The 24,673-nt window shown below is 43.2% G+C and overlaps 1 protein-coding gene across 7 annotated transcripts in view; it reads left to right on the top strand.

Moving 5' to 3' along the window:
- LOC134537035 (serine/threonine-protein kinase tousled-like 2) overlaps positions 1-24,673 on the top strand; it is a 148,126-nt gene that overhangs the window by 88,883 nt on the left and 34,570 nt on the right. For all 7 annotated transcript variants that reach the window (XM_063377237.1, XM_063377240.1, XM_063377236.1 and 4 more), the window contains exons 3-4: positions 16,021-16,106; positions 17,721-17,846. In XM_063377237.1, coding sequence (XP_063233307.1) covers positions 16,021-16,106; positions 17,721-17,846 — 212 coding nt within the window. The remainder of the gene's footprint in view (positions 1-16,020; positions 16,107-17,720; positions 17,847-24,673) is intronic.

Here is a 24,673-nt window from a genome sequence, read left to right on the forward strand (position 1 = left end):
CACGCGTGTTAGAAGTTACTCTTACTTGGCGTGAACAAAACTAACTTTAATTTTTCATGCATATAATTAATATAAATAAAATAATAAAAGGACGTATGTATTAATTCAATCAAATTAAAAATATTTATTAGTTTTAGTTATTTATTAAATAATTATGTAATAATTTATGATGCAGATAAATTATAAATACGGCAACATAACCTCACTTGAAAAAGTTTATAAACACAATTTACATAACTAATATTCACAATAAATATATGTTTTTTAATGCCGTGGTCCAGTATTTAGTATCAGTTACTAAAGCATAAAATTTAAAAGCATATATTTTTTATTATTATTTCTATGTAGCCTTTTTTTTAATACTGTGAAAATTTCGTTGCGTGGTAAGCGCTCATCGTAAAAATTCACTCGTCATTTTTGTTTTCATGACGCGCCTAAAGAAGTATTAACTTCAAAAAAATATATTAAAACGTATTATAATTGTCGATGATACACAAATAGATAATGGTGTGGTTCGCAAGCCGGGCGGTGTGATTGTTGCAACAGTGGACGCCATTTGCTCTCCGCGGCAGACGAGACTTGAAGCCCGGAAGGTGTGAAGTGGCCTACACCTCCGTCAAGGCCGTCTGTCCCCCCCCCCCCCCCCCCCACACACACACACACACACACCGCTGGGTCGTTACCACAACGCCGAAAGTCAAAAATTGACCACAACGCCGACAGCTAGAAAACTGCTGTGTACCGCAACGCCAAAATAACAACTGAATGAATTTGTGTTTTTTTTCTTAAATGTACCTGAACGCCGAAATACCACAATCAAACCTAACCTTACCGAACCTAACCTAACCTAGCCTAACCAAACCTAGTCTAACCTAACCTAACCTAGACTAACCTCCTCTCTCCCTGTCTCACAGCCATTCATTTATTCTTCTGTTTCCACCCATATTTCGTGAATAGTGTCCAGCATGACTGTTGCTTCAGCCTTAATACAAAATGGCATTAATTTCAAGGTTTTTCTGCAATATATTCTGTGTACTCTTTTTTTTTGGTATAATTCTTTTTTTTTTAATACGCCAATATTTACGGTGAATTTAGCTTAACCCTTTGTTTTGTAGTGGTATTTCTATGATAGCACTTTGAAAAAATGTTACTATTGCCGAAATACCTCGCGTGAGTAAGCCTTGTGCTGCTATCTGGCGATCCTAACAAGAACAAGCAACAATGCTGCTTTAATTTTTCCTTCCGCCACGTCTGCTAAAAGTTACACAATAGATTCTAATTTATTTTTAATATATTTCTGTGTGCCTCAAAGGGTTAAGCGTGTTCCACACATGTCGAGTAAATTGTGTAATGGGCATCGAAAGCACGAAAGAAGCGGGCGGCGTATAGTGCCATAGTTTCGGCACACGTCGCGCCATGGTTACGGCACGGAGCGCCGTCCTGGGATGTGGAGCGGGGATGACGCTGCCCGACAATGCGCGCGGCAAGGTCGCGCCTGCGAGCTCGCGGACCCGCAACCCGCACGCCGCCGGCGCTGTGCTGTGCTGCCTGCCCCCGCGCCCGCGCAGGCGGCGGTGGCATCTGTCGAGCTGGCGGGCGAACAAACACGTCTCGTGTGCCGCGGAGAGCGGTGGCCATCTTGTGTACTGCCCACACCCAGGGGCGCAACAACTAAATTTACAAAGGGGGGCATAATACCTTTTTATAAAGAATCATCGATCCCCCCTACTTAAGCGGGGGGTCCGGGGGTCCTCCCCCGGGAAAATTTGTACTTCAAGGTGGAAAATGGTGCTATTTAAGCAGTTTTATTATCTAAAAATTGATTACACAGCACTTTCTTTGCCCCCGTTTGCCCCCACTTCAAGGTTTTAGAGGGGGGGCAAAATACCCTTGCCCCCCCCCTGTTGTTGCGCCCCTGCCCACACCTACAGTGGCGGATCCAGGGGGGGGGGGGGCACCAGGGGCAAGTCTCCCCCCCCCCCCCCGAAAAACCAGTTGCCTGCTACATTAATATTGCCGGAAAAAAAAGATTGTTTCTGAAACCAATAAAATATTTTAATATAATTAATGAATTTCTTGTAGAATCATAAAATCTGGTGGTTGGATGTTATGTGTAATGTGAGTAGATTAAATACAAATTTAGTAATTTTAAGACATTTTTTCTCTGGCTACTCTGAAATCCTAGAGGTGAACCTCTGGATCCGCCACTGCACACCTATGAATGTAGTAAGCAGAAAGTTTTCCATGAAGCATAGTTTTGGCGTCATAGCTCTTCAACCGGGCCAATACCTCAACGCAACCAAGCGAACACCGTTTCTTGATAACATTCGCCCGTGATCACTTTTCCCGACAGTTGCAATACGTCCTTTGTGTTATAACGATCCAATCAAGACAGCAATAGTAGTCAGACTGTCAGGAATGCCAATCGATTATTACTTGGGACGGAAGTCGTGGTGTTCGCCACGTGACTTTGAAACTGCGACTTCCGTCCATTGCATCCGTGCAACGTTTTCAAGTCTCGCATTTCCTTTCCCCTTCACGCATGTTGTACGAGCTGAGCGCTCCGCAAATTAAAACTTCCCCTGAAAAAGGTTACCGCCAATGTTCGACGTGTATATCAGTGATGTAACGAACGTCAATTTTTTTTTTAAGGCATTCGCGATATTCCTTGTGTTGGCACCACTGACGATGGCCCTAGCGTCACCCACCGGAACTACCGGTGCAGCCGCCACACAAGTTATCACCGTTTGCATGCTTATTCAGGGACCAATTGCCGGACCGATTGGAAATAAGTTTGTTTCTGTTTAAAAAAAAAAATTCTATCTAATTTTAAGTTTTTTGTCTTATTTAATATTAGTTTCACATTTTAAAAAATATATATTTTTTCGCGTAAGTTTTGTGAATGTCAAGAAACATGCCGAAGATCCACAAGAGCTGGTTTTCGTCACGTCAGCAGTGTGTGTGTGTGTGTGTGTGTGTGTGTGGTCGCCTGAGACCGGGGACTGCCCCTCCCTCGCCCCGCAGCGCCCCGGCTACCCCCTGGTATCGACCTGTCGACGCGTGCTCGCGTCTCACGGCACTGCCTCCCTGCACTCCATATTGATCTTATTGCCGCCTCTCGCCGCCATCTTGCACCTTCCCCCCAACCCCCCTTCTGTTCCGCCTGCACCGCTCCGCCGCTGGTGATACCAACCAAACACCACGTGCTATTCTAATTGTTTCAAGGCACAAAGTTCAAAGTAACATCTAATATAAAGCGTAAGCGTTATCTTTTTAATAGTTTTATTTTTTGTGTGTGTTTGATGTTGAATGTAGAATTGAAGAGATATGCCTGAGCACAAGGGCTTAAGTCCCCTTTCTACCCGGACACACACACACACACACACGGCGTGCAGAGCTTCAGGGAAAAAAAAAAAACAACGTGATTTCAAAACTAGCTCAGGATATCCGAGTGGGGTCTGCTTGCGAAAAGCATTTAATAGTTCGCTGTGAGCCGAAAAGTACTTTATATTTCGGAGTAAGGTTTTAAAATGTAGTTTTAGAAGTTTTAAAAATGGCTAAAATCGCATGTGTTCAGAGTAATTGTTAGGCGTAAAACAACCGGTACAGATTCTTGAAAGTGCTTAAGGGACTTGTATTACCCCTTTATCTTCATTTATTTGCCGTGTAATGTTACGGTCGCCGCTCATATGCACTGGGAGAAGACTGCGCGCCAGTCCAGAGGAGACACCGCGCTAGAAGCACCAGCGAGCGTCGCGCTTATCACACACACACACACACCCCTGACGAGGCGGGGGGCCATCAGCTTGGTCTCACAGATGATAGTGAGTGGTCTTCCTGGGGACGCACCACAACGCCGACTGCCAAATTGACTACAACGCCGACAGCTAGAAAACTGCTGTGTACCACAACGCCGAATTACCACAACGCCGAAAAATGTCATTGCAGGACTGCCACAAAGGTTAGGTTAGGTAAGGTTAGCACACAAATTCATTCAGTTTTTTTTTTTTTTTTTTTTTTTCATTTTGCTCCTGTGGCCCCTCCCCGCAGCAACATTTTTCGGCGTTGTGGTACACATCAGTTTTCTAGCTGTCGGCGTTGCGGTCAATTTGGCATTCGGCGTTATGGTATTTCGGCGTTGTGGTAACGACCCGGTCTTCCTCTCGCCTGACCGCTCCAGCATGACGCATGAGTGTCAGCTGCCGTGCGCCCTGTCCCCCGCCCGGAGCCTAGCCAGGAGGCTAGATGAGGGGTGAGAGGCGGGGGAGAACCCCCAGTGACAACCTGATACGGCGACGTTCTGCATTGGAAGACTTCTTTTCACAGACGAGAGAGCCAAAACACGAAGTTCCCCATAAGTTCATGCTTTTTTTTTTTCCGTATCTTTAATGTAGCTGCCCTAACCAGATCAACCGTCCACAATGTTTTAAAGTATTTATAATGTAGCTAACCTAACCTAATTGACCATTAGTATCCTTTTATCAACACCGCCATATTTATTTACAATGAACAAAAAAAAACCGAAGATGCACGATCGGGCGTTTGGCTCTCTCGTCTGTGGAAAGAAGGCTTCCCGTTCTGTACCTGGGGGGGGGGGGGGGGGGGGGGATCCCCGGAAGTGACGACCCACTGGGGCAGTTCCTCCTCTCTTAACGTTCTTTGAATGAGTCTTGCGGTGGGGTCGACTTTGGACGTACGCCATTGCTCCTTGGCGCTATGTCGCAGAGAAACCCCGAAGAACGGACAACGAAAGATGAATAAACACACAGAAAACTGGCTAAAAAAAAAAAAATCAGCTGATGTCATACGTTAAGTGTCCAGATAGATAGTACATGAATTCCGTGGTAGAAAATAGTCTGGAAAAATTTCACTACAAGACGAATTTTTCTGTTCTCCAGATTTTCTCTGTGAATTTGCGGTGCAAACTGCCAATGGCGTATGTCCGAGATAATTATTTTATTTCTTTTCTCTTCGCCACTGCAACACGTAAGAGTCTGTTGACGGTTTGGCTACCCGCCTGCGATGCACTACTTGCTCGTACTTTCGTCTGAGTGCCTTATCGTGAAGTGCAATAGTCGTGTAAGTATCTGCTGTGGGGAAAAAATCGATGATGTAACCAGGCCCTTTGGTGTTTGGGTCGGGGGGGAGGGGGTTTACAATATTCCCGGGGCCCGGTTGTATTGCTATTTTTTTAGTAGGCAGTAAATGCAGATTACGTTTACAGTTATGGCTATAAGTTAGAGCCTTTCATTTTTTTTATCGTGTTTGAAAAGTTTTACGTTTTTATGGGGTCCGACGAAGTTTTCCTCGGGGATCTTGGTTCCCCTCGACGGGCACGGATGTTAAATATATATACACATACATATACACACACACTCGTGTCTAAGGTAAATCGGGTTCCACTAGGTGTTAAGGCCCCCGCCTCGTCAGGGGTGTAACTGTGTCGGCGAGGCGGGATGATAAGCGCGACGCTCGCTGGTGCTTCTAGCGCGGTGTCTCCTCTGGACTGGCGCGCAGTCTTCTCCCAGTGCACATGAGCGGTGACCGTGACATTATATTGTGGAGAAATTAAGGTAAAGGTGTACTGCAAGTCCCTTAACTGCTTTCAAGAATCTGTACTGGTTGTTACACCTATAAATTACTCTGAAAACATGCGTTTTAGCCATTTTAACGCTTCTAAAACTGTAGTTTAAAAACTTAATCCGAAATCTAAAGTACTTTTCGGCCCTCAGCGAGCTCTTAAATGCTTTTCGTAAGCAGACACCCGGATATATCTCGAGTAGTTTTGAAATCGCGTTGTTTCTCCTGAAGCTCTGCGCACCGTGTGTGTGCCCGGGTTAGCGGGGGCCTTAAGGGGCCCGCCTACCTGGGCACACATACGGTGTGCAGAGCTTCAGGAAAAACAACGCGATTTCAAAACTACTCAAGATATCCGAGTGGGGCCTATTTACGAATAGCATTTAAGAGGGGTCGGTTTACGAGAAAAAATAATTACTAGGACAGATGAGCAGTCCTGTTCCCGTATTTCGATTTAAAACTGTATTTTCAAAAAGAGTGGTTCTTTAAGATTAATCTGCAGGTATGAAAAATCCGGCAAAGATTCACTTGGCTCTACGCCTTTATCTTCGTTTCTCTGCCATGTAATGTTTTGTTCACTGCTCATGTCTCATAGTTGGCTTATTCACAGCGTGCGCTTAGAGGCGATATCGTGCTGGAAGCACCAGCGGGCGTCGACCTTTTTCACTCCGTTTCTCCATCACAAATGCGCCCTTGGCTAGGTGGGCCATTTAAGCCCTGATTCAACCATTCATTTATGTTGGTCTGTCGATGATCAAGTACTGGCGCAGGTAAAGACTAAAGACGGGAAGCCTACGATTCACTCGTCCTTCTGGACATACCCGAATACTCACGTTGGCAAGCCTTCTTTCAACAGCCGAGAGAGCCAAACGCCCAATCGTGCAGCTTTGGTTTTTTTTTTTTTTATCATTGTAAATAAATATACAACTCATGATAACTAATGGTAATTAGGTTAGGTTAGCTACATTATAAATACTTTAAAACATTGTTGACGGTTGATTTAGTTATGATAGCTACATTAAAGACGCTGTGAAATCATGTAAACGGTTTCCCCCAAATAAATACACCTGTTGTGGTACGGAAAAAAAATCGAGCATGAACTTCGGGGAACTTCGGGTTTGGCTCTCTCGTCTGTAAAAAGAAGGCTTGCCAACGTGAGTATTCGGGTATGTCCAGAAGGACGAGTGAATCGTAGGCTTCCCGGTAAAGATTCATGCAGAACTTCGCTACGAAGAAAAACCCAAACTTTGTTTTTAAATACACGTCATATCTCAAAGCGTGGTAATCTTAAAATGAAATATTCGTTATCGGGCAACCGTATTCGAAAGAGCTGGATAACGGTAAGTATCAGTTGATAAAGACAGATTATTTTAACCCATAATGTTTCACAAAGTATCTTTACTGTTGTGTGCAAGTCGATATAAATATTGAGGGTGGGTTGTTTGTATCTGATTTGTTTAGCTATTACGCAAGGCTTCAAGCACTTGTCTACCAAACTTGGGCACTTCAGGTGAAAAACGCCTTACACAAAATAAATACACGCTAATGAGAATTGAATTATACTGAATATTAAATCAATTGAAAGTTAAGTAAGCTTGCGTGCGTATTTAGTGTTTAAACTGTCAGAAAATATATGTTTAATATAATGGGAAAATAGCTGGTGAATGCATTTTATTAAGTTAATTGCCTAGTCGCAAAGTATTATTCTAAACGTCTTACGTCTTTACTCCTTAGAAAACCTCTGATACTGAAGCACAAAGTTACCTTTTTAATATACATTATACATTTTTATTTATTTATTTATTTATACGCGCGCACGCTTCTGCCTCATTGGCTGGCTCACGTGCGTGACAAGAACGCGTGACTCTCTATTGGCAGGGAATTTACAATCTAAAGTTTTAGTAATTAATTTATTAATTGCATATAAGATCTCGCGTAACGTTATATGTCCGGGTGTTTGATATTTCATTATTAGGGCATTTTAAAAATGTTCCACGTCAAAATTAATACATTGGATGATTTTTAACAAAAGCGGTAGTTCGTTGAATACAATTTGTAAACAAACGCAAGTGTCGTTTTTTACCAGTGCCGAATCCGACATCCGACAGTCATGTCGACCCATGCCCCCCACATTCGACTACGGACCCTGGACCCAAGATCGGAGGACCGACCCCCCCCCCCCCCCCCCCCCCCCCCGGTGCTACATTATAATTGCATGGTCATTTCTTACCTACACTCTTTTTAAAAGGTTATTTAACCTGAATATACAGAGTGTAATTATTGTTACTATTTTATAAGTCCAAACTAAGCTTTATTCATAAAATATTCAATATGTTTTTTTTTGACGTGATAACGTCTTATCAATCGATGATCGCCGGCTGCACGCACGAAAAAGCTACTAATTGTCACGTTCCGCCTGAGCCAGAGCGTGCAAGAACCGGCCAACCCCCCGTGCGAGGAAAATCTTCTATAATATCAAACAGGTTAAGGCGGGCTTTTTTTAAACTATTTTTTCGTGTTTATATTTAAATTATTTAAATTAAATTTGCAAAATCTGTAAATAATATTTGAAAATTACAAAGTATGCAATTTTTCATCAATGTTTTCGTATGACGTTATCACGTAAAATTATCGTCCGTAAACCGACTTTCGAGACGAACCCTTTTTTTTCTAGTTTGTAAAATAATTATAGTAGTCAAACATTTAAAAAAAAAAAATTGTTTGTCTGTAAAGTTGGTTTACGGACGATAGTTTAACGTGACGTCTTAACAAAACATTGATGAAATGATTGCATACTTTTATGAATAAAATTGAATCATTTTTATTGAATTATCACTATTTTGTATGAAAACAAAGGAGGAGTGAAATTAAATCTAAAATTAAATTGATAAATTTACTTTTATTTGGACCCATTAATTCAAATATGTTTATATTACTTTAACGAAGAGATTATTTTAACTATAACTTTCATACATGTTTGCTATTTAACTTGTTCCAATCTGTGTTATTCCGTTAAGGATAGGACGATGATAGGAAAAGTAGGAAACGAATGGGAGTGTTTCAAGTTTAATGTGCCTCGAAAAAGTCAAATCGATGGTTGTTCCAATCGAGTGGAAGAGAGATAGATGCGGCGCGAGCGTACAGTGAGCGTAACGGGACACTTTTTTCATGCGTTCAGCCGGCGTTCATCGATTTATTAGACGGTTTCGCGTCAATAAACAAGGCCCTGGACCCAGGGGTCCACAAGGCCCCACCCTTGTGGGGGCCGTGTGTCGACCACTGGCGTGTCGGTGACGGCACAGCGCGCGGAGTGAAGGATCCAGGGTGTGTCTACCGTGTCGTTTGCTCTATGGTTGCTCGCGCGGCGCTGCGCCGGGTGACGCCGAGTGTCGCGGTTCCGAGGCGGAAGTTGTTGCCGCCGCTCACAGATGTCGCCCCCGCCGCGCCTACCCCCCCCCCCTCCCATTGGCCGGGCCCCGCCAAGTGTCCGGCTTTAATTGGCCCGCGCGGAGCCACATCGATCCCCCCCCCCCCCCTCGACACTTCGGCCACCTCCTGTCCGTGGAGCCACACCGCCGACACTCCCCTCCCCTTCTCTTCCTTCACATTCTGTTCCCACAGCCCGAGCGGTCTACAGGGTGCCCTGAAAGTGTCGCGTGTGGCGCCGGCAGTGGCTCTGGGGCACTCTAGGATTTCAGAATAGCCAGAGAATAAATGTCTTAAAATTACTAAATTTGTACTTAATCTACTCACAGTACACACAACATCCAACCACCAGATTTTATGATTCTACAAGACTTTCATTAATTATTATATTAAAATATTTTATTGGTTTCAGATCCAATCATTTTTGTCGGCAATATTAATGTAGCAGACAACGGGTTTTGTGGGGGGGGGGGGGGGGCAGTTTTCCCTTGTTTCCCCCCCCCCCTTGGATCTGCCACTGAGCGCCGGGCGCAGTAATGTTTACAATTCATTTCAAGTTCCCGGAAAATTGCTACGTGTTAAAGCTGGCATTGACTGAACTACATTAAAAAAAAATTCAATGAGGCTATATAATCGAAACTATGGGGCGCGGTTCAAAAAGGAAAATTAAATTTGCTAGGAGGATATTTATAGTTATTTGACTGAATTGGAAAACAAACGTAAGCAATTTTGTTACAGTTTTAGTAACTCGGTATATTTTGTATATTCTTTCTGTAAATATACGAGTAACAGGCGATTTGCCTAACGGCGGTTTGTCTAAACATGAATTCGTTACAGTGATTTGCCTAAAGTCATTTCGCCTAAAGGCGTTTTGCCTAACGGCGTTTTGCCTAAAATGTTACTTGATGACAAAACCTCGTTTTGCCTAACGGCGAATTACCTAACGCCATTTTGCTAATGGCGATTTGCCTAACAGCGTTTTGCCTAACCTTACCTAACCTAACGGCGTTTTGCCTAACGGCAATTTGCCTAACGGCGTTTTGCCTAACTCTTATTTGGCCAACGGCGTTTTGCCTATCTCTTATTTTGCCAACGGCGTTTTGCCTAACGGCGATTTGCCTAAACGGCGATTTTCCTAACGGCGATTTGCCTAAACGGCGATTTTCCTAAACTGCGTTTTGCCTAAAATTAGGCAAAACGCCTTTAGGCAAAACGACACATGCCCAAATATACTTGCAATATCTTGTTTGTCGAAATTAGGATATTTATAATTTATTTATTTTTTCAAATATTTATGATAAATATGAATATTTGTGTCGATGTTTCAAAATATTTTTTGTTGTATTTTAATGGGAAAATGTCAGTGAAATCACAACAGAAGGGCTGTTTAGTTTCACAGAAAGTTTTTTTTAACAGGTTGTTGCTTGTGCAAAGCGCTCGCTATGCAGTTTTTTTTTTTTTCGGGAGCAGGTCCCAGTTTGTCGTACGACGTACGATAGTAGCGCGACGCACGGTAAAAGTGGACTGCGCGTGCCGTAATTGCGACCGCGATGTTTGTTTACCGGCGGCGACTTCGCGGCGGCTGGGAAGACACGGCTTCCACCGAGCGGTCCCATTAAGGCCCCTGCCTACCCAGCCTACCCGGGCACACACGCGCTGCGCAGAGCTTCAGGAGAAACAACGTGACTTCAAAACTACTCAGGATATCCAAGTGGGGTCTGCTTACGGAAAGCATTTAAGAGTTCGCTGAAGGGCCGAAAAGTACTTTTGATTTCGGATTACGTTTTTAAACTGTATTTTCAGAACAGTTAAAATTGCTAAAACTCATGTTTTCTGAGTAATTGTTAGGCGTAAAACCACCGGTACAGATTCTTGAAAGCACTTAAGGGACTTGCATTACACCTTTATCTTCATTTCTCCGCAATATGATGTTACGTTCACCGCTCAGTGTACGACGAGAAGACTGCGCGCCAGTCCAGAGGAGACACCGCGCTAGAAGCACCAGCGAGAGCCGCGCTTATCACACATACGCCCCTGGCGAGGCGGGCCCCTTAAGCTTCGCACAATACCCATTTCCTCAGCAGTTCACTTACGCTTGCTCTCTCTCTCTCTCTCTCTCTCTCTCTCTCTCTGTTACCCATGCTTTACTTACTATAATATTATTTATTTAAGTATATGTTGTATTGAGTTACTGACACATCTAATCTAATATAAAGGAGTTGCCTAGTACAATTTTAGCTTTTTCTAGCAAAAGTGAGCACAATAATTATTTTTATTATTATTCGATAGTATCTTCTCTGTGTGTTTCGATGGTTTTTTTTTTTTTAATTTTAAGTAATTTTTGTGGATTGATTTTACTTGAAAACTATTTCGTTACGATTCGATGTTAACGGAAAGATATATCGGCGCTAAAAAAAAAAAAGTCGATGGCAAATTGTTGGTATTGTGAACCTGGAGGGTGTATGTATCGATATATCGTCGCCGGCCGTATCGAGGAGTGGGTGTCGAGTGCACGTCTCGCCGGTAGCACACGCCGCCGGGCGAGATGGGGTCTGATTGGTCGGGAACTGGTTCCCCCCCCCCCCCCCCTTCCTCGTCGTCTGGCCGGGAGACCGCGTCACGTTCCGTCGGGGACGCACCACAACGCCGAACGTACAATGACGCCGAAAACCATGACGCCGAATGCCGAATTGACTGCAACGCCCGACAGCTGGAAACCAGCTGTGTACCACACCGAACTACTATCCTTGATTCGCTGACCTGATTGGGTGGAACCGCGTGCTAGATTTTGAATTACCTGCAGTAGTAGCAAGTTTCCCGTTATTGGTTGCGGAATTCAAGTCTGAGACATCTGAAAGTTATCTGAAAAATTATAAAATAAACTGCGTGGAACTTTTTTTTTTTTTTTGTAAAGTGGTTTTTACGTTAGCACGAGTGTGATAGCAGCACCTCGGAGGTATTTGGGGCTGCGCGCGCGCGCGCACGCACGCACACACACACACACACACACACACACACACACACACACACACACACACACTATATATATATATATATATACACAAGCATTGATGAGGGAGGGATCTCTTCCCCCCCTCCCCCGTGTAGGAGGGGACGAAGGGGGGACAGGCCACAGAGGTGCGGCGACCCTGATAACGGTCGATACATCCGGATTCGCGGCGCAGAAGTGCTCCGGGTCCTCGTATGCCAATAGATCGATACAAAAAAACATCGATTCTTGTTTTCAAACGTTTGTGTTGGGAGTCTTGTTTTTTTCCTCGACGAAATACTTAGAGTACCTACCTACACTTCGGAATCCAGTTGATTTATTTAGGGGTGATATTTTTTTTTTTCCATAAGTAATGCTCACTATTTAGTAGGCGCCTGTTTGGCCTATATATATATATATATATATATATATATATATATACATATATACATAATTTTTTAATTGTTAATTTAAAAATACTCTCGTTTAACTTTTATTATTCTTCCTCTGCCACCCAAGTGGAACACTGCGTAGGCCTAATGACCAGTGCATGTGCGATGGTAACGCGGTATTCGGTAGTGGTTTTTAACATAGCTGTTGGTAGGGACCGGAAAAATTCGCGGGTTCAATGTCCTGCAGGATGAACTCCATAAGTTCTACGTACACTCGGTCAAATGTCACCCACTCATTGGCTGCTGTCTTGTGAGACGTCCCAACGTAGCAGCCTGTGATTCGATACAGCTTTGGTTGAGTGTTTCTCATTGGCCCAGAGTCATCCAGGTGAGTTGTGAGCCAATAGCAGAGGCAGCACTGAGGAATAACTATTTGTATTTTAGCCTATCGCGAAATGAATTCGCAAATTTTTCCGGTCTCTAGGGCGTTCAAAACTCCCGCCAAGGCGTGCGGACACCGGCGGTGTGGAGACTCTAGGCCTAGGGCGGAACTAGACAATGCTAAGAATCCACTAGGCCTAGGGCGGAACCAGACAAAGCTGGGAAACGCGTCTTTGCCTCGTTTCTGAGGCAAGTGTTATCCCGTACTGCGTAAGGACGTGGTAAGAGATATTCACTGTTGCGCAGCTCTGCTGTTGAAGTGACCACAGCCAGTTGCAAACGAAACAATAGCTGTGTTGCATGAAGCAACATCAATCTTAAAAGAGAATAATGGATTGAGATACGAACTACGGGTCCCTGCAGACCAGTCAAATGTTCATTGCGTACCTCAGCTGTTCTGTTCGTGTTCCGGTTGAACTTATTTCTGCTACTAGTTGTTTTATTTCTGGTTTATTTCTTGCTGCGTTAGCAATAATTATTTTGAGCACGTGAGGGAACGCCTGGTACGTATGCAGCAGCTTGCTGCATTGGTTGCATCTCATTGGTTGCATCTGTCGGAAACGGGACCACAACGCCGAAATACCACAACGCCGAATGCCAAATTTACAACAACGCTGACAGCTAGAAACTGCTGTGTACCACAACGCTGAATTACCACAACTCCGAAATACCACAACGCCGAAATACATTAACGCCGAAAAATGTCATTGCAGGACTGCCACAAAGGTTAGGTTAGGTTGTGGTACATTTTTTGGCGTTACTGTATTTCGGCGTTGTGGTACACAGCAGTTTTCTAGCTGTGGCGTTGCGGTCAATTTGGCATTCGGCGTTATGTATTGTACGTTCGGCGTCGTGGTAACGACCCGTCGGAAACTTTCATACATAATTTCAGGAAGATTAGAAAAAAAAATTTTAGTTCCCATCTTTCGCGTTGAATATTAAAAACTGCTATCCACGGTCTATCGGATTGCATGGGTTGAGTACCTAATTAAAGTTTTACTTTTAAGAGTTTTGGTTGGAAAAAAATTTAAATAGTAATCCACCCATAATTTACAGTGTTTGTCGAGAATATGCGTGAGCAGTTGTTTAGATGCTGTCGTTACATAAAAAAAAAAATTGGTTGTCTGTAAAGTCGATTTACGGACGATAGTTTATCGTGACAACGTCATAACAAAACATTGATGAAATGATTGCATACTTTTATGAATAAAATTGAATCATTTTTATTGGATAGTACGATGATAGGAAAAGCAGGAAACGAATGGGAGTGTTTCAAGTTTAATGTGCCTCGAAAAAGTCAAATCGATGGTTGTCCCAATCGAGTGGAAGAGAGATAGATGCGGCGCAAGCGTACAATGAGCGTAACGGGACACCGTGTAACGGGACAATGTGCGTTACGGGACACTTTCGTGCGTGCAGCTGGCGTTAATCGATTTATTAGACGTTGTCACTTCAAAAAGTAAACAGTGAAGTTTGCTCTGCAAAAGTTTTTGTCGAATAAAGTTCACTCTTTGCCAAGCGGTTCGCATGCCATTTTAGAAGAGAATTAATTATCGCTTTCGTGTTTTTGAAGTTATACTTCTTAAGGCGCATTATGGAAAAAAAATACTAGAGTGAATTTTTTTGATGTGCGCCAAGCATGCAACACAAATTGACATGATAAAAAAAAAAGGATATATACAAATAAAAATCATCTGTGTGCTTTTAAATCATATACTTCAGTGATTGATATTGAATACTGGACCATATAATTAAAAACATTCATTTGTTGTGAATATTAGTGATAGAAATTGTTTTTATAAATTTTTTCTAGATTATTTATATAAGTGAAGTGTATGTTCCCGTGTGTATAATTCATTTGCGTTATTAATTACATTATTATTTAATAAATATTGAAATTAATAAACTGGAGTATTTACTCACACTCGGATTTGCAGAAATTTTTTTCTGTGTAGAATTGAAAATTTAAACTGTACTTAACTTTTCGACATGATGGCCAGACACATTTAGGCTCTTGTAACGTTTAACAAGTTTTGAAAATGTTTTTAAAAAAAATAGCACCGCCTGGGAGTGAAGGCAACGCGGAGTGGTTTTGGCCGTTAAGCTGTGTGACGCGCGCCGCCGTTCTATTTGCCTGTATAGACGTCCATCACTCTGTGCCAGTTCTGGGCTTTTCGCATTCGGTGGCGTTTTCTATGGCGGCGTTCGTATTAAACTGATGTTTCTGCGGACGAGTCAGCAGAAACGCGCTGTTTTAATTCAACTCCTTCAATGCCTACTGAATCTCGCAGCGTCACAATAATGATGTTGCTAATCTCCGTTTATTTCTCGCGCATGCGTAAACTATTTTATTTTTCTAGTTACGTTCGGTAACCGCTGCTTTACTGCGAACTTAATTATTAATGTTTTCCACGGCGAGCATTATAGTTTCTTGGAGCGGGAAGGGGGGTATAACCAAAAACGGTCATCACTCCCTCAATAACTAGCCACTGATACATGTTGTGAGGAGATGCGAGATTTGATGTCGTGTTCCTTTTCCACCTGTCTGCTATGTAGGGGATGTGTTCCAGGGCTCTGATATACAGTATGTGTGTTGTTCCAGGGCTCGGCTACACAAGATGTTCCAGGACTCGGCTATGAATGATGAGTGTTGTTCCAGAGCTCGTCTGTACTGGATGTGTTGTTCCAGGGCTCTTTTATACTGGATGAGTGTTGTTCCAGGGTTCTGCTATACTGGATGAGTGTTGTTCCAGGGTTATGCTATACTGGATGAGTGTTGTTACAGGGCTCGTGTATACTGGATGTGTTGTTACAGGGCTCGTCTATACTGGATGTGTTGTTCCAGGGCTGTTCTATACTAGATGTGTGTTGTTCCAGGGCTCTTCTATACTGGATGAGTGTTGTTCCAGGGCTCTTCTATACTGGATGAGTGTTGTTCCAGGGCTCTTCTATACTGGATGAGTGTTGTTCCAGGGTTCTGCTATACTGGATGAGTGTTGTTCCAGGGTTATGCTATACTGGATGAGTGTTGTTCCAGGGTTCTGCTATACTGGATGAGTGATGTTCCAGGGCTCTTCTATACTGGATAAGTGATGTTCCAGGGCTCTTCTATACTGGATGTGTTGTTTCAGGGCTCGTCTGTACTGGATGTGTGTTGTTCCAGGGCTCTTCTTTACTGGATGTTTGTTGTTCCAGGGGCCGGCGTGAAGATGGACAGGTTCCAGGTGGGTCTGGACCCGAGGAAACAAGAGCTGCTGGAGGCGCGCATCATCGGCAACCGGGTGAGTAGCGACTACCTCGCCGTGCAGTTGGCAGTACTGCACTGTTACAAGTTGTACAGGCATCTTCCACTCAGCTCACTTTGAGCATGACTGCGCATGAATCAGTTTGGTATATTAAAAAAAAAATTCTACAAAATAAGCACGCTTTTCTTTCTTCCAAATGTGTGTTTGCCATTTTTAAACATAAATTCATATTTTGGAAGTAGGGTTTCAGCATTGTTTCAATTAAGATCCAGTTATCTGGAACTGCGATGAACTCTTAGCTTATTTGAGTCGAGTGCCACGCCACTGAAGGCCCGACCACAAGCACAAAACACGGCGCCGTACATAACAGTTGAACTCCGTGTAACTCAGGCCGACTGGCTACAATCGCACGTCGCCATAAGCATTTACACAAGCCCGGAATCAGTAATGCTATGTTATTGTTAAAACCGTGGTATGTTTTCTGTCGATTATAAGTTCTGAGCGTCCTACTTCGTCGCAATTTGAGAACTTTTATTTAACAGACAAGTAAATAAATGCGCGTGTAGACAAGATTGTGCCGAATGTGATTTTTATTTTAGTAATGTTCTCAGGCTTTCACGGCCATTGTCTGAAGTAGCTTGGCTTCTGGGTTGTAGCCGCGTCCTCGGCGAATAATTCAACCGACGTTTCAGTCGACATCGCAGTCGTCATCATCAGGTACTGTATGTAACTGCTCCCTGATGATGGCGACTGCAATGTCGACCCGGAACGTCGGTTTGAATTATTCGCCCGAGAACGCGGCTACAACCGCAGAAGCCAAGCTACTTCTAGATTTTTAATATATATTTATGTTCGCACTCGTGGAGTTTAGCTGTGAACGTCACGGTCCGAGGAGAGAAAAAAACGAAATTGTTTCTGCATTTGATTCTGCAGTTTCTGTGCCATTGTGGGCTTGTGTTGCAGTTTCTGTACCATTGTGGGCTTGTGTTGCAGTTTCTGTACCATTGTGGACTTGTATTACAGTTTCTGTACCATTTTGGACTTGCATAGCAGTTTCTGTACCATTTTGGACTTGCATTGCAGTTTCTGTACCATTTTGGACTTGCATTGCAGTTTCTGTACCATTTTGGACTTGCATTGCAGTATCTGTACCATTTTGGACTTGCATTGCAGTTTCTGTACCATTATGGACTTGTATTGCAGTTTCTGTACCATTTTGGACTTGCATTGCAGTTTCTGTACCATTTTGGACTTGCATTGCAGTTTCTGTACCATTTTGGACTTGCATTGCAGTTTCTGTACCATTTTGGACTTGCATTGCAGTTTCTGTACCATTTTGGACTTGCATTGCAGTTTCTGTACCATTTTGGACTTGCATTGCAGTTTCTGTGCCATTTTGGACTTGCATTGCAGTTTCTGTACCATTTTGGACTTGCATTGCAGTTTCTGTACCATTTTGGACTTGCATTGCAGTTTCTGTACCATTATGGACTTGTATTAAAGTAACGAAGATTGAAGTGACGAGGGGGTCTGGTTCACGTCGGTTGTGGCCAGGCCACCGCGGGAGCGCGCGAGTGTCGACACGTGGTGGTGCGAGGTGGTGCGAGGTGGTGCGAGGTGGTGCGAGGTGGTGCGTGGTGGTGTGCGCAGGGCTCGGGCGCCGACTACTCCACCAACAACAGCGGCGGCAGCAGCTACGTGCAGTGCCCCAACTCCATGTGCGGAGTGCCGACCACCCCCGCCGTCGACTGGGCGGCCGTTGGCGCCCGCGGACAGGTAGGGACGACCTCCTCCCTCTGCCGCTGATCGAGTGTCGTGTTCGTAGTATAGCATGGTAGTTTTACTGTCCGAGTCGACTACAAAAATATCCGTGGGCTTAGTGGAAAAAAAGTTGGTAAGTCCACTTTTTTTTTTTGTGAAAATGTGTTAACTTTACAGGTGAATTTATCTTTGAAAGATTTGTGCAATTGGGAGTGCATGAATTGATGTATGCTTTTGGACATACGCCATTGCAAAGCACATGTATGTCTGTAGAAGAAAACTACAAATAACAGACAAAAACACAAATTAAGCAAAAAATTGCTGTTGTAAACAGGATATAAACACATAATATTCCATAACAGCATTGCATTTCTATCACAAAAACAATTTTTTTTGGATGTCAAAATCGTACAAATTCGAGAATTTGGAAATGCTAGGTAAAAATAATTAATATTTTCTAAAAGAAGAAATTCAAACCTAATCACGAAGTAGCCAGTGGCATTGCAGTTGAACCTAAAAAAAGTTTCAGTGCTGCAATAAATTAAATTCTCCTTATTTGTACAACCTAAAAAGTTAAAAAATCTAATTTTGGCAGCCAATTATGCACAAAAAGTATGCACTGTATATATATATTTTTTATTTCGTGAAAGTAAAACAATTGAAAAAAGTCTACAAGTCTATCTGTAATTTCTGTGAATATAAGATCTTGACCTGAAATGGGAGGCTCCCCCTTGAAGTCTGTAAACCCTGAACATGCTGGGTTGAATCCACGCGGGTGAGGCACGTGTTGGGGTTGTTGGCCAGCCAAGGGCAGCGATTGGCGACATGGCTTCACACCCCTGTGGTCGCCCTGGCCAATGACAGCTACTGTGGCCCGGGTGAGACCCGGGGACGCACCACAACGCCGAAATACCACAACGCCGAATGTCAAAATTGACAACAACGCCGAAATGCCGAACTGACCACAACGCCGACAGCTAGAAAACTGCTGTGTACCACAACGCCGAAATACACTAACGCCGAAAAATGTCATTGCAGGACTGCCACAAAGGTTAGGCTGGGCTATGCTAGGATAGGCTAGGTTAAGTTAGGTTAGGTTATATTACGCTAGGTTAGGTTTGATAAGGTTAGGTTTGATTGTGGTATTTCGGCGTTAAGGTACATTTAAGAAACACACACAAATTCATTCAGTTGTTATTTCGGCGTTGTGGTATACAGCAGTTTTCTAGCTGTCGGCGTTGTGGTCAATTTTGACATTCGGCGTTATGCTATTTTGGCGTTGTGGTAACGACCCGTGAGACCCGCGTAGACACAGGGAAAACCCTGGGCCAGGTCATGCCAGAAAAGGGGGTGGGGGGGTACAGGTGAGAAGAGTTGGAACAATATCCAAGCAGCACCGTGTGTCGTCCCTCCGGAGAGCGGATGACTGAAGGAGTGTGCTCCATTCTCCCCGGTGGAGAAATCTGTTGACCAGTTAGTTGCAGCTAATGTGTTCGTGGACCCTTGTAAAGTCTAGACAGCGGGAGTCAGGTATTCGATTTGGCCGTAGATAAAACCTTCTTTCACTGCTGCCCCACCAGCTCATTCACCGCTCACGTAAACACGGCGGACAATTCTCTCTTGTCAGCGGCGCTGCGGCCATGCTAGGTACAGACTGAGAAGCGGGGGGAGCTGAATTGTTGCCTCTTGGAAGGGCAGCCCTTCAGGATTTTTCTGGCAATGGTTTGTTTGTACAGCGACTGGAAGAGCAGCCCATCCAATTTCTGAAAACATGTTTCTTTAAGTGTTAAAATAATCCCGAAAACTTGCCCCTTGAAAGGGCAGCCCATCAGGATTTTTCTGACAGTGGTGTTTTTGAAAGATTTTCTGAATTGTTGCCTCATGGAAGGGCAGCTTTTCAGGATTTTTCTGGCAATGGTTTATTTGTACAGCGACTGGAAGAGCAGCCCAATAAATTTCTGAAAACATGTTTCTTTAAGTTTTTTAAATAATCCCGAAAACTTGCCCCTTGAAAGGACAGTCCATCAGGATTTTTCTGACTGAGGTGTTTTTGAAAGGTTGTCGGAATTGTTGCCCCTTGGATGGGCAGCCCTTAAGGATTTTTCTGACAGTGGTTAGGTTAGGTTAGGTTAGGTCAGGTCACTTTACAAACTAACCACTATCAGAAAAATCCTGAAGGGCTGCCCTTCCAAGAGGCAACAGTTCACCGCCTATAGCCACGACGACGGCCATTGAGTGAGTTCGTAACGCAAAAACCTTCCGTAAATTTCACAAAACCGTTGAAGAAACTAAATCTAAACAATAAATAAAATATACATATATGACATTTCACACCTTGAATGGACACTCGAACCAACTGTCAAAAGTGTGTATGTACTGATTTTTTTTTTGCAAGTTTACTACGCTGCTTAAAATTAAACTGAAGAGAGTTTTAAAAATAACTCATATAATAAATGTCTTAGTAAATACTTCAAAGTTAAAACCAGGCCAAAAAACAAACAACTTGGCCTACAGTTAAAACTGTTGTACAAACCAATTCGAGAAGAAAAAAAGACAAAAAAATTGTTAAAAAACAAAACCACTTCCCTCTAAAGGTTTCGACATTAAACTCGATGAGAATGTTGATGTCTAGAACTAACAGCTTGGTGATCCCCGGTGTGGGCGTGGTCAGCGGGAAGACTTCATTTCACAGACGAGAGAGCCACACCCGAAGTTCCCCGAAGTTCATGCTCGCTTTTTTTTTTCCTGTATCACAACAGGTGTGTTTATTTGGTATGTAGCTTACTGATACGTCATACGCCGTTCTATCTCATTGTATAAACCGGTGTGGCATTAAATTTTGCGGTCGATTAGGATAGGTTAGCTACATTATATAAATACTTTAAAACATTGTGGATGTTTGGTTATATTAGGTAAGTATAGCTACATTAAAAATAATGTAAAATCATTTTATGGTTGCTTAGCAAATAACTTTTTAATATGTAGCTATCCAGGGCTAGGAAACCGTTTACATGATTTCACAGTATCTTTAATGGTAGCTATCCTAACCAAATCAACCGTCCAAAATGTTTTAAATATTTATAATGTAACTAACCTAACCTAATTGACCATTAGTTATCATGAGTTGTCCAAATTAAACATTCACGGACACACGGCAAACGAAAAATATGGCGGCGTACAAATTAAATACCGTTGCCTTGTTTATGGTCTTTTCCTTTTATTAACACCGCCATATTTATTTACAATGAACAAAAAAAAAACGAAGATGCACGATCGGGCGTCTGGCTCTCTCGTCTGTGAAAAGAATGCTTCCCGCGGTCAGCTGCTGCTAGACCTGGGGGGAGACGCTGACAGCCGACATGGTGGTGACATGACTCGTTCAATTACATCACGTGCGGTACCTTAAACACATTTATAACAACACTACAGTGGATAACTATCCATTGGTGATTAACAACACGTGATAATCCTACTTTCTTGTGTAATCAACAATTGAACTGGAAGAAAAAATTACACAACCACAACTCTGTGTCTCTCTCTGTCTCTCTGTCTTTCTCTCTCTCTCTCTCTCTCTCTCTCTCTCTCTCTCTCAAATAACAGTGGGAGGCACATGCATATTGTTAGGATTTACGGGGGTTCGTATAGGATGGCCCTTTTTAAAGATTTTTATCTCTACACAGTTTTATATATTGCCACTACTTATGTCACTTACAAATAATCTAAAATGGCAAATAATCAATTGCACTTAAAAATGTTGCTTCCCCAGTCACTCAGTTTCTCACAATCCACACACCTCGCTGGGCCGCACCTCTCGTGGATCTCCGCCGCCGCCGCACTCCGCCGCCGCCGACTCACTTGCCTTCGCCGAGGATCCACTCGACGCCCTCGCTCGGGACTTCGCTCGGGACTCCGCCGCGCCCGCGACACTATCGCCCGGAAACTCCGCCCTGGAACCTTCGTCCAGGGACTTCGCCACTCTGCCGCATCCGCGGCACTATTGCTCCGGAAACTCCGCCGCGGGAAAGCTCCCGCCTGAACTTTCATATATATATATATATATATATATATATATATATATATATGCCCAGTCACCTTCCAGAACTCCCGAGCGCGGCTGCGGCCAGTCGCGCCATTCCGCGCCGTCCCGACGGCAGAAATCTCTCGAAACACGTGTCGGCGGCTCGCGTAACTCCGCAGCTGTCAGGTGTCAGTTACGTGTCAAAGGCAGGGCGCCGCGCGGGGAGTGGAGGGTTGGAGGGTTGGAGGGGGGGGGGAAGCGACAATCCTTGTTATCTTCCAGGCGCGCGCGGCGCATATCATGTTGCGGCAGCCGCCAGTCAGCTCTGCACCTGCACGTGTCCCGGCCTTGCTCACGTTCGTAACAATATGTTGTTTGTAAGCTTGTTTGATATGCAGTATTTGGGATTGAATTGTTGTAGACTGGAGTTTGATCTGTGAAAGTCATTCGGTGCGGACGCACTTGATGGGCGTGCTGACACGTCGTTGTTTGCGATATCTTTATCGGGATACTGTTGGGTTGGGGGGGGGGGGGGGAGTAAAGAGTATTTTCGACGCGGCCGCGCGCGCCGCGACAATGGAAGTGGCGGTTCGTTCGATCCAGCGCAGCGTTGCCAAACGTACGGTAGTATCGTGGATAAGCGTGTACGGTCTGTACGTTAAAAGTACGCAAATCTGTTATGTTGATCAGCACAAGTTATTAGTTCTAGATATAAAAATTCTCGTTGAGTTTCCCTCAAGAGGGAAGCGGTTTTGTTTTTCATCTACTTAACTTTATTTTTACGTCTTTTTTATCGAATTTGTTTAGACAACAGTTTTACCTGTACTTTTTTTTTGCCTGGTTTTAACTTTGAAGTATTTACTAAGACATCTTAATATATATAAATCTCGTGTCACAATGTTTGTCCTCAATGGACTCCTAAACCACTTAACCGATTATAATAAAATTCGCACACCATGTGCAGTTCGATCCAACTTGAGAGATAGGATAGTTTTTATTTCGATAAATGGTCTTAATAATTTATAATTAATAATAAATAATAAATAGCTGATCGCCATGGGTAAACAAAAAATCATAGATCATAAACATACAAACAGTAATTGTGTGACATTTCTCTATGTCCAACACACTGTCATATAGCGCTATCCAGTTTGCTTTAACTCGCAGACAATAAAGCTCCATGTGTTTAACCCGAGCAACGCCGGGTACTGCAGCTAGTTTATTATATAAGTTATTTTAAAACTATCTTCAGTTTAATTTTAAGCAGCGTAGTAAACTTGCAAAAAAAAATCAGTAGATGCACACTTTTGAAAGTTGGTGCTAGTGTCCACTCAAGGTACGAAATGTCACATATGTATATTTCATTTATTGTTTGGATTTCATTTCTTCAACAGTTTCGTGAATTCGCGGAAGTTTTTGCGTTTCAAATTCGGAGGATTGACAGTGGGTGAGCACGCTGTTGGCAGCTCTGGTTCCGTCGTTCCGCGAGGTTGGCAGCAGGGGCGGGCTTGTTCCCCCGTGACGTCACATCGCCCGTCGCCCGCCTTCTCGTCTTTGTGGTGCTTGTGCCGTTATTACGCGCCGCGTACCATAATCAGGACGTACCGTACTTGCAGCGCGTTCCATTCCTGCCAACAGCAGCAAGTAACCTGACTTAAACCCATCCGGGGTGTCTACATCTCTACATTCTGGAGGGTGAAAGGAAATCAGAAAGTGGTCATCGGTGAGGAAAAAGTCGGGATATTAATTTGAAATCCTGGAAAAGTAATAGAAAACATATGTTGGCATAGTGCAGTCATGCACACTATAAAATGGTGTTTGCAAAAACTTCCTAAGTCATGTTTATTTTTTGTTCAAGATTAATTCATTATAGCATTATTGCTGGTTTTTTTTTTTTTGCAATTAGTTTTGTTCAGCGGAAAGTTAAATATTGAAAGGAAGAAATAAAGTGAGAAAATTGCAGAAAATTGCGATGGCCTTCAGGATAGACTGCACATACCCCTGTACACTCGGGCAAATAACGCAAGTTCATTGGCTGCCGACTTGTGAGTCGTCTCAGCTGTTTTCTGTATGTGATTCGATCCTCCTTTGGTTGAGGTTTATAACTGGTTGAGATTCGTCCAGATGAACAGTAAGCCAATAGCAAAATTATCTAAGAGGTAGGCCTATATGTGTTTGAATTCTAGCCAATCACCGAATGAATCCGCGAAATTGGCAGGTCTCTAGTTATTGATAACAATTTGTGTTCTGATTTGAAAATAGTTGACAAAATATAAGCACTTTGTAGAAAAACAGTTATTTATTTAACAATCGATATGTGTTTGCACACAGTTCGATTTGTTTCGGTTTTTTCTCATCTTTTCCGATGGTTTATTCGATGGCTTATGATAGTTTTAGGATCGACCGTTTGGAAACCGCTGCCTTGGAAACCTTTTGGCATTGGTGGATCCAGAAGGGGGGGGGAGGCATATCTACATTCCCCCCTCCTGAACCCTGAATGATTTCTGATTTTTCTATTCATAGTTTTCCAAAATTACAAAAGTATTATTTTACTGCAGTGCTATAAATAATAGCACGTTTTTTGAACCAGAAATAAAACGCACACGACTAAATGAGAACTACAAAATTATTAAATCAGCTTCCATCCCCACTGTTAATTAGACAGCGATCTAATTAAGACCGTATTAAACTTACTGTTCGTTATTTCAATACTAAATATACTAAGATTTGTTAGAAATAATTATTTTGGCCCCCTCCTTGAGCCTCATTCTGTATCCGCCCTTGCATTTTGGAGGTTGTAGTGTGTGGTGCGAAGTGAAAGCTA

This window comes from Bacillus rossius, chromosome 11 (assembly GCF_032445375.1).
Source record: "Bacillus rossius redtenbacheri isolate Brsri chromosome 11, Brsri_v3, whole genome shotgun sequence".
Lineage (NCBI taxonomy): Eukaryota > Metazoa > Arthropoda > Insecta > Phasmatodea > Bacillidae > Bacillus > Bacillus rossius.